This window comes from Ceratotherium simum, chromosome 17, assembly GCF_057802395.1.
Source record: "Ceratotherium simum simum isolate JZ-2026a chromosome 17, ASM5780239v1, whole genome shotgun sequence".
NCBI classification, from domain to species: domain Eukaryota; kingdom Metazoa; phylum Chordata; class Mammalia; order Perissodactyla; family Rhinocerotidae; genus Ceratotherium; species Ceratotherium simum.
Genome location: NC_141916.1, coordinates 19,103,539 through 19,114,460, shown reverse-complemented (window position 1 = coordinate 19,114,460; position 10,922 = coordinate 19,103,539). Strand labels below are relative to the sequence as shown.

The 10,922-nt window shown below is 52.0% G+C and overlaps 1 protein-coding gene across 1 annotated transcript in view; it reads right to left on the bottom strand.

Moving 5' to 3' along the window:
- Positions 1–325: 325 nt before the first annotated feature.
- Positions 326–10,922, bottom strand: part of FAIM2 (Fas apoptotic inhibitory molecule 2) — a 30,883-nt gene continuing 20,286 nt past the window's right edge. The window contains exon 12 of the mRNA XM_004428996.3: positions 326–1,854. Within this exon, the coding sequence (XP_004429053.1) occupies positions 1,705–1,854 (150 nt within the window). The 3' untranslated portion in view covers positions 326–1,704. The remainder of the gene's footprint in view (positions 1,855–10,922) is intronic.

The window sequence follows — 10,922 nt, the reverse complement described above, 5'->3', positions numbered from 1 at the left end:
CACACAGCAGTCATCCCACCCATGTCCCCATTGCCTTTATCTCACACACAAACACCATCATCCATTCTTGGTAGAACAAAACTTCCAACGCTTCTGCAATGTTTCTTGAAAGCTGGAAAGAGGAAGGGTGGAGAGGGAGAGGTTGGGAACAGATAGATAACATACCTAGTCACTCTCCCCAGGGGCAAACAGAGCACCTAGCAGAGTGGGAGGGAGGCGAGCTCAGGAGGGAGCATCCACTCTGAACCTCCCTGATTCCACCCAGTAACTTTCTACCAGCCCGGAGTTGGCTGCCAGCACATGCTGGCTATACAGCTTCCCCCAGGTGTGGCCCCTGGTCCCCTCCCCAGTAGGGCCTGCAGGGGGCTGGGTGGCTGACGCATACCCTGCCTGAGATCTCAGCCGCCTGGAGGCTGATAAGGAGATCCGATCTCATCACATGGGACCAGCTGGAGGGACTGGCCCTGGCTGTTAGCATCAGCTGACCAGCTTCCAAATTGGAAAGATGTGGAGATAAAGAGTGGAGGGCGCTCAGGACTCTGGGCTGAGTGGCCAGAGAAGCTAGGGGAAGGGACATGGGCACTGCCAAGTGAGGCCTCAGGAGGCCTGGCTGGGGAGAAGCCAGCAAATGGCAACAGATGGGGAAGAGTTTAGAAAATAGGATGTTCAGAAAGGCCTTAGGGAAAGGCTGGGGGCAGGGCAGGATTCCTTCAGATGGGGCTAGAATAATCCTCTCTCTCTGAACATCCAGTCCTCTAGGGCCGAGGCACTCACTCAGTCTCAGGCCTTGGGAGCAGCCTCGGGGTTGAGGGAAGAGGGTGAGAGGATATAGGTCTTGGTCCTGCCAACCCCAAACACCTCTCAGGTGGATGCAGGGCTGGGGGAACTGGTGATCCTGCAGAGCCCAGACCTCCCAGTTGGCTGCTCTGCTCCCACCTTCCTTGGAGCCCCAGGACAGGTCCCCACTTTGGAGCAGGTCCTCCTGCCCTAACAGTGCTCTGTCATGACCCAGGAGGGTAAACCAAGGCAAGTGCAGATGGCACTGGCTTCCTGCTCCTCTCTCGTTGCCCTTGACCCCAGGGCTCAAGTGCCTAGAACAAGCCACTGGTCCCCGAGCTGAGAGAGAAGGGCAGCCTGGGACAGGCATACAGTTCACCCACATCCCCAACCTGCAGAGCACCCTCACGTCATCTCCCAGCTGTCCCCCAACCCCTTCCTTACAAACTGTCAATGCCTGACCTGGAAGGAAAGAGAGGAGGGGCAGACTGGACACAGGACAGTGTGCCCTAAGGTCACACAGCTCTGGCAGGCTTAGGAGGAATCATGGTGGGGGTGCAGACCTCAGCTAGGCTTCCTGGGGTCTCTTTCCCACATCTGAAATCCTGTTCAGCTCCTCCCACTCTCCTGCTGGGTCCTCAAACCCAGAGGAGCCTCCAGCCTTGACTGTCCCAGTTTGGGAGACGTAACTGGGGGGAAAGGGCAGCAGAGAGGATGGTATGACCTTGGTTCCACAGGGCCCCTGATGGCATGGGTACAAACAAACTGCAGAGGGTGAGGATGAGGGTCAGACTGAGAGGAGTGAGCGGGCTGGCCACAGGCTGGGCTGGCAGCTAGTTTTATATCTGGGCTTGCAGGAGCACAGGGAAGGTCAGAGGACCAGCAAGGGGGCATTCTCTGAAGGCAGGAGAGGGTGGGAAGGGCTCCTTATTCCCGGTTGGTGCCAAAAAGCTGCAGGAAGAAGGTGAAGATATAGATGATGTCTAGGTAAATGTTGAGGGCTCCAAAAATATACTCCTCAGGGCTCAGCGAGTGGCGTCGGTTACCCATCAGCAACTGGGTGTCAAATGCCAGGAACTGAGGGAAGGAGGGAGAGAGGGAAGTCAGAAGGTCCAGCCACTGTGACACTGACCGAGGGGGCCCACTGTCCCCACCCAGGCCCACCCCCAATTTCATTACCATCACCTGCTGCCTGGCTGCTCAGTGACCTACCTGTGACAGCTCAGAATCTGGAACTTTCCCAACACCTTCCATCCCAAATTCAACACCTCTTTACTGAGCACCCACGATGTGCCAGGCACAGGGATACAGCAAAGTACAAGACAGACAAGATCCCAGACCTTGTAGAGCTTATAGTCTAGCAGGGAGCTAAGCATTGGTATGATGCGTGTAACCAAAGAGAAATACGAAATGCCATGAGGGCTGGTAATAAGGAACCTGACCTAGGTGAGTGTGGCAGGCAGTTAAGGAAGGCTTCCTGGAGGAGGGGACGTAAAAGTTGAGACCTGGTCTTCTTGCCATTCCCTCAGGGCCCTGCTCTTAGAGGATAAACGCATCCTTCAGTGCTTCATGGAACAGTGAGCAGGGAACAGGCACTTGTTACGTGCTTTAGCCACTTAGTCTGATAACATCCCCACTGAGTAGAGATTCTATTATTCCTAGAGGAAACCAAGACCCAGAAATGTTAAGTACTTGCCCCCAAGGTTACACAGCTGGAAAGTGGCAAAGCCAGGATTTGAACCTGGACAGTTCGGCTTCAGATCCCCCACACTCAACCATTCTGCTCCACTGCTTATGGGCAGCCCCCAGGGTTAATGTGTCTCCTGCCAGAAAACAGGCTCTCCCCAGGGCGCCTTCTTGGCGAATGGACTATGAACAGTTATTCCCTCAGAGACAGCTCGTCTCTGCCACCCTGTTGCCCCCTACCAGGCCTTCCCACTGTCTACACCGACTCCTACTTCTCCCACTTAGCTTTTCTCTGGGGTCCAAGCATAGGGAGCAGAACCCCCGCTAGAAGTAGCATATGACCCTTGACAGGCATGGTGTAGTTTTTTGGGAGAAAGAAGCCAAAAAGTTCCACCAATGTCTCAAAGGCTACGAACCATTGGTCCACACGGGATTGGAATTCTTTAAATCAATTCACATTCTTGTTAACTGAGCTGTGCCCAGCTCCTCCGTCACTTGTGTGTGGAAGATCTGTGTTCCTTGGGTCCTCTGAAACATTCATTATACAATAAATACATGTGGGGCCTGAGCTGGTGCCAGCGACGTGCTGAGAGCCGCAGAGACCACGAGGACCACCATGCTGGGCCTGCCTTCAGGGCTCCCCGCTTAGCAGGGGACACTTACAGATAATTACATTAAAACCTGGTAAACGACATCATAGGGTGGAGTGGTCAGGAGGAAGGTGGCCCAGGAGAGGTGACACTTTACCTGGGTCTTGAATTCAGGATGAGTAGGAGTTTGCTAGACTGAGAAGGCCTAGGGAAGCCCTGGAGGTGAGGGGCGTGGTGTGAAGAGTAAAGAATTCCGTGTAGCAGGAGCAGTGGGGCAAGGGGACGGAGGGAGAGGGGCTGGACCCCAGGGGGCCAGAGGCCCCAATAGGGAGCAACTCCAGCATGTGGGACAACAGGCATGTCACCCTCAAGGCTGGGGAGGTGGCAGTGATTACAAGTAGGGACTTGAAAGTCAGACCGACATGGATTCCAGTGTCAGCTCTGCTGCTCACTAGCTCCGGGACCCTGGTCAAGGTATTCAGTCTGAGCCTGCGAGTCCACAGCTGTAGGAGGGAGACGAGTGTGCCTGCCTCCTGAGGCTATTGTGAGAGTGAGACAGTGCACGAAAAGCCCCTGGCATGGGGCCTGACACACAGTAAACACTTAATGAATGGTAGCTATTAATGTGGTTTTATTGTTATTATCTGTAGGAGCGGTGCCCTCTTGAGAACGTGTGTACGCCACTGCGGAGACTCAGGTGTCTCCTGCAGCTCATCAAGGAGGCAGAAATGTTACGAGGGGAAGCTGTGTGGCCTTAACAGCAGGAAAATGGAGAGCCACAGCAGGGTTGGGGAAGGGTGCATAGAACACAGCACCAGAGTTAGAGCACCCGGGTTCGAGTGGTGGTTTCATCCCTCAGTAGCTATCACCCACTTGACCTCAGTGTCCTCATCTACAAAATGGGACAGTAACAATGACCACATCGTGGTGTGGATTTGAGGGTAAATATCTGGCAGTGTATGTGGCATCAGTTATTATTATTATTATTATTATTATTATTATTATTATTATTTTTGCAGGGGAAGATTCGCCCTGAACGAACATCTGTTGCCAATCTTCCTCCTTTTTTCTTCCCTTTCCCACCCCCACCCCAAAGCCAGCACATAGTTGTGTGTAGTTGTAAGTTCTTCTGGTTTTTCTATGTGAGCTGCTGCCACAGCATGGCTACTGACGGATGAGTGGTATGGTTCTGCTCCCGGGAACTGAACCTGGGCCGCCAAAGCAGAGTATGCCAAACATCAACCACTAGGCCATCAGGGCTGGCTCCCTATTATTATTCTTTAGTATCATTTCACTCCATTCTACTTTGCTCCTTCTGAATTTGATTTGGAGTCCCAAGTAAGTTTTCCTTCTGCAGAGAGAGAGCAAGGAGAGGGGCCGACTCAAATGCTACAGGCTGCTTAGCAGGCACAGCTGCCAGCATAAGTTAATAAATTGCCGATCTGGCTTATCAATCAGTAGCTTGCTTGGTTGATTTCCCAGAGCCTGGTCACCCCTGGGTGAGCTAATGACACTGAATCTCTCAAACTAGAAGGCTTGGACCTGACCAGGTCTGGGAGTGACCCCTCCAAGGAGCACCCACCCAGGAGGCCTCCTAAGGCAGCCAGCTGGCTTTTCTCTTGGAGAAAAGAGGAATGAAATGATTTCTGCCCCTGCTCTTGGCCTATGGCCATGGCTGCTTATCTATGTGGTGCTCTCTGGGATAGCCTGCCCCAAATTTCAATCCCACTGCCGGGACCACCCATCACTGCAACCTCATGCCTGTGAGTCACCTGGAGTCTTTTCATCTACTTATTCCCAACCATATTCACTGAGCATCTACTACGGTCTATGTTGCCTTCAGAGACCTGAGAGTTAATGAGAGCAAAAGGTGTTATCAGAGATTGCATTATGAGCCTGCACTCATTATAGGGAAAAGTAACCCAATCATCCCCTTGGGTGATAGTAAGCATTGTTAACTAACATCTTGGGTGAATGCAGATATCTTGGTTATAGTTAACATCTTAATTGGCAGCTAAGATCTTAATTGAGAGCTAACAACTGGGTTGGCTGCTAACATCTAACAGGCCAGCAGGTACTTAGGCTGGTAGCCAGCTGAATACAAGACCATGCAGGAGGAGCATGTGGGATGGGGCAAGAGGCAGGAGTGGGACTAGGATGCTATTAACTTACATCTAAATAGTCCTTTCACACACTAATCCTTGATCTCATCTCACTTGCCCCATTTGCTCTAGGAGGTGGGTATTATATCACTATTTTACATATGAGGAAAGGAGTCTCAGAGCCATGAGTGACCTGCTGATGGTCATTCATCTAGTGCTGGAAGCAGAACACCTGTCTTCTATTCTGATAAGATGGAGTTGAGGGGGCTTGCAGGGAGGGAGGGCCATGCACAGAGGACAGAGGAGCCAAAGGCCAACTTTCCTGGGTCGCCCTATTAGTCAGGGCTGGACGTGGTCAGGGCCCCCTGGCCACACACTTGGCCTGACCCTGCTGTGTCCAGGACCTAGGATTATGTCTGTTGTCCTTCCAGAGACGAGGCTGAGAGGCTGTATGGGAGCCACAGCATGGAAAGGCCAGCTCAGAGCCACCAACAAACAGGCACTGCATACCAAAAGCTGGGGCTGCAAAGTGTTGACTCAGCATAAAACCTAACATGTGGATGGTGTCCATCCTACAGAAATGCCAGCATGAGTGTGCAAAGCAGCACTCCCAAGGCTGTTCACGGCAGCCTTGGTTCTAACAGTGAAACACTGGAAACAACCCTAAACTTTATCAACTAGGGGATGCCTAAATAAACTGAGGCGGAAACATCTCTGATATATGCTATTATGACAAAAAAGTAAGTTGCAGAAAAATCCATATCATATGATCCCCTTTATGTAACAAAAAAGCCTCACAAAACTAAATGTCCTAGGAGCCTATATAGCAAATATCTATAAAATGCATACAGAAAGGTCTGGAAGGAGAGACAATTGATCACAGCAGTTATCACTGGGGAAGGCAGTGAGGGACACAGTCAAATGACATTGGCTTTATCTATATTATTTAAGATTTAAGAAAATGAAATATATGAATAAATGCATTCATATGTTATTTAATTAGAAATTTAAAAAAGAAGGTTAAAGTAACACAAAAGAAGAGTTGGTGAACTCTTTCATTAAATTCTCACCACAGGCCTCTGTGACAGGTGTGGTGTTATCGTCTCCAGCACGTAGCTGAGGAGACTGAGGCACAGCGAGTATAAATGAGCCGCCCACTTCACACAGCTAAGAGGACAGCTCAGGTCTCTGACCCCAAATCCCATTCTTCTTCCACCATGTGACACTGCTTTGGGCATGGTGTGTGGGGGTGTGTGTGTGTAAGGATGGAAGAGGTGGGAAGAGAAGCACAGACGGAGCTCATGGCCAAGAGCACCACAGACTTCCTGGGGGGAATGCAGAGAGTCTGGCCCTGCCACCGCTTTCTGGGCTAGAGGGTGAGCCCGGGCTTTGGGGATTCTGTAGAATCCGGAAGCCTTTGTGCCCTCAGTTGGGATGCAGGACAGGCAGTGGGCAAGTGGATGAGATGCGCTGAGTGGAGACCTGGGGTCATTTGTTGCCTGGCGCCAAAAGAAGATACTTCTCTTGTCTTCATTGACCTGGGTGTCAAAAGTTTAAATGGCACAAAGTCTGCACGCAGCGCTGGCTCCTGGGAGCACCTCCAGGCCGTCACCAAAGGAACCGGGTCTGGCAGGGATGCGAGCCAGGAAGCCTGGCCCAGGATGAAAAGGGAACAGTGCAGGAAAGTACGTAGAACAGCCCAGGGGCAGCCCTCTGAGGAAGGGCATGAGTGTAACGCAGCGCTTACAAACACAGGCCCGAGAGTCGCACAGACCTGGGTTCAAATCTTGCCTCTGACCTTAGGCAACTGACTACTACTCACAGGTAATATTATTGATCACTGATGATGCACCAGGCACTTTATAAGTACTCTGCATATATTAATTCACTTAAAAGTCACAACAACTGGGGGGCTGGCCCGGTGGCATAGTGGTTAAGTTCGCGTGCTCCACTTGGGCAGCCCGGGGTTCACAGGTTCGGATCCTGGGTGTGGACCTACACACCACTTATCAAGCCATACTGTGGCACATGTCCTACCTATAAAGTAGAGGAAGATGGGCACGGATGTTAGCCCAGGGCCAATCTTCCTCAGCAAAAAGAGGAGGATTGGCAACAGATGTTAGCTCAGGGCTAATCCTACTCACAAAAACAAACAAATAAACAAAAACCAAAAAACAACAAAAAAGTCATGACTACTATGATCTGCATTTTATAGATAAGGAAACGGAAGCACAGAGAGGTTATATGGTTTGATCAGTCAACACAGCTAGAATGTGGCAGAGAATGGAATTGAACCCAGGGACTCTGCTCCAAAATCTGGTACTCTGAATACAAGGTGAACATTTACAGTAAGGGTAAAAGCTCCTACGGTCGTTGAGACACTACCATGTTCCAGGGGCGGGGCTGTTTTCCTTTTTCCTTTCATGTGTTATCTTATTTAATCATCACCACAGCCTTGTGAGATAGTTAACATTAGCCCCATTGTAAAAATGAGGCAACTGAGGCACAGAGACGTCAAGTAACTTGCCCAACATCACAGTGGTAAGAGGATGAGCATGGCCTTGAATGTGGTTTGGGTGGGGTGCACATAGTGAGGTCCCCAAACCTTCTGAGGGCACCTCTTCCTGGTTCTGCTCCAGATAGGAAAGCAGTGACTCCTCCCCTCCCTGCCTTGCATGCCAGCGTAGACCCTCTGCTCTGCTCCCTACAGAGACTGAATCCCCCCTCCCTCAGTCCGCCACCCCCAAGGCTGGAGGGGCTTCTTCCACCTTCTCCCGCTCAGGGTGTTGGTTGGAAGAGCTTGGTTTGAGTGGGGCGTTGGTTCCTGAGGATTAGTCTCTGAAAGTGAGATGGAGGCGAGGCCTGGGAGGGGGACACTGAGTGCATTTTTCCCCCCAAGGAGTAATTACCGGTTAATCCATCTTCCCTCCTGCCACTCTCAGAGGAATCCACTCAGTTTCCAGAGGGTTCAAATGAGGCCTCAGATGAGGCATTAGGGCTGTTTTAGTGGCAGAGCATAGGTGACAGAACAGAGAAGGTTCTCACTGGATCTTTCAGGCTCATGTAAACCACTGAGGCAAAAGAGCCTCTAAACTCAATAAAATAAAGCTAAAATAAAATCATCTCCCTGTCATCGGTTTGTGTAGCCATTTTTATTTTTCACAGTGTTTCTCTAATTGTGAAGAAGGTAGGGCACAGGTCAGGGCTCCCACTGGAAAAGCAGGGGGAGCGCTGGGGTTGGGGCAGACTGGAGTTTCTTCCCCAAATTCCTCAGATGCTATGGGGTTGGCCTAGGCTGGTCATGGGGACAAAGGAGACACAGATTCCCTGTTGGGGCTGGATGGAAGTAACTGCCGAAAGCCTAGCCTCAGGGTGACAGAGGTTGAGAAGGCCTCCCTGGGTCCTCCTGCTGTGGAGGGAGTTAACCTGGAGGACCTCTCTGGGCCTCTATTTTCCCATCTGTGAAATGGACAGGGAGATGCAGTGGAAAGAATGCTGGGCTGAGAGTCAGGAAAATGGGGCTTTCATCCAGCTTGGCGGCTAACACTGCATGCCTGTGTGTGTGTGTGTGAGGTGTGTATGTGGTATGTGGTGTGTGCGTGCTGTGTCATGTGTGTGGTATGTGTGTATGGTACATGGTGTGTGTTTATGTGTGTGTGTGTCTGTCTCTCTGGGTGTGCTCTCTCTGGGCCTCAGCACAGGGAGGTCCCTGCCAGCTCTGAGGGCTCCCAGTCTTAGTCCTCCTTTTCTTCCAGGGACCGAGGACAGATGGCTGTGTGTGTCCCCGCCATGTTCAGGGGTCAACACTCAGCAGTGGAGGCCCAGCATCTCTGCAAAGAAAGCATCTTCCTATCCAAGTTTCACTCATCCAAACACCATCAAGCCCTGAAGCATCCAGTACTGACCACACACATTCTTCCTGCCACCCTGTCCCTTTTCACATGACTTCTTGCTAATCTTCCTTAAAGCACAGAGACTGTGATGTTTCCTGAGGTCCTGAAAGTGGCCAGGCTGGGCAAGGAGGGGAGAGTTCTGTTCCCATTGGGCCTGTCGCCTAATTTCTGAAGTCCCCCGCCTAGTTTCTTCCCTAGGTCTCTGGGCTTGGTCTCCTGATTTAGGTGTCTGGGATACCTTAGCTTCCCCAAAGAGGGACCAACTCTGAGGTAAAGCAACCTGACCAAAGTCACGTGGGCACGGAGGCTCAGCCACAATGGGAAACCAGCTGGCCAGGCCCTTGGGCCCACCGGCTCTCTCTCTCCTTCCCCCAACGCTGCTGCTCTGTCCCATCCCCTCCGCCTTGCCCCATCACCCCAGCTCAGCCCAGTCCTCATGCTCCCCTGCCTGACTTTTCATGAGCTTCTATGAAAAAACACTCAAGGAGATGGCACTAGAGGAGAGAGGGGGATAGGGCCACCCTGAGGTCAGTACCTTTCAGCTGACTCACTGACTTCTACTGGCATTTGGGTCTAGAGCCCAGCGGGGACATGGGGTAGGGTGAGGCAGAAAACCCAAGGCCTCTTGAGAATGCAGCCCAAGGCTAGTTGGGGTGAGGCCTAGGAGGGGCCTGTTCCTCAAGGCTGGACCATGGCCCTAAGAAGCCTTGGTTCCCACCCCTTAATCTCAGCCCAGTACAGCTGGGTGGCCCTGCCCTCAAAGATGCAGAGCCATTCAGGGGAGGGGCTGAGGTCTCTAGAAGAGAAAATCATTTGAGTCTCACAGCACTTCCAAGGCCCAGGCTGGTGGAGGTTGGCGGGTGGTTCTCACTGGGGGTCTGCGACCTCCTCTGACACTTCTTTTCACTCGTTTCTCACACATCCTCCTTGAGGCAGTAAGTGAGCAGGGCAGGGATGTGCTGAGCGCAGTATGTAATTCTTGCCTTGCTGCAGTGCTGGGAGGGCCCCTCATGGTGCTGAGAATTCCCCAAAGACTAGGGTAGGAGATGCCAGATGGGCAGATGGAGAGACCAGGGGTGCTGGGTGCTGGTTCTGGGGGTGGGGTTGGAGCTAGGGGACCACAGATTCCACAGGACAGAACAGATGCTGGAAGCAGGGTCAGATTGAGGTCAAGGACCTTCTGAGTTGAGTTAATGGAAAGGCATGGGGACCTTAGTTCTTGCGGAGCTAGGCCTCTGAGGGCCTCTGTCCACCCGAAACTGAGAGGGAGGGGAATGAGTCCAGCGGCCCCCTCCTCACCTCTCCCCTACCCCATGGGACCCCCAGGAATGTGCTGCATGTCTTCCCTCCTCTGACCCAGGTGAAGGAGGGGAGGGGATGGAGGTGGAGGACTGTCACCATGCTCCTGACCATTGTTTACATGACCCGTAGGTTGAGCCCAACCAAGGCCTGTTGGTATGTTGGTCTCCTAATGAGACATTCATGGGTAATTAGGTGCTGCGCTTCCTCCTCCCCTGTGACTCACAGGAGACCTGTGCAGCAGGCAGCGCCTCACTCAACTGTGCAGGCAGCTTTCTTTGCCCCACTCTGACAGCACCTTGGCTGCCCCTGCCCCTCCGCCATGCCTCTCATGCATCCATTCATTCCACAAACATCTAGAGGGTGCCTACTGTGTGTCAGGCACTGTTCTAGGTGCTGGGGATGCAGCAACGAGCAAGCCAGATAAAAATCCCTGCCTTCAAGGAACTTAGATTCTGCTGGAGGGAGACAAACAAATAAGAAAAAAATATAGTATGTCGGAGGATAAGAAGTGCTATGGAGAGAAATGAAGCAGAGAAGGAGAGTAGGGAGCGACGTGTGTGTGTGTGTGCGTG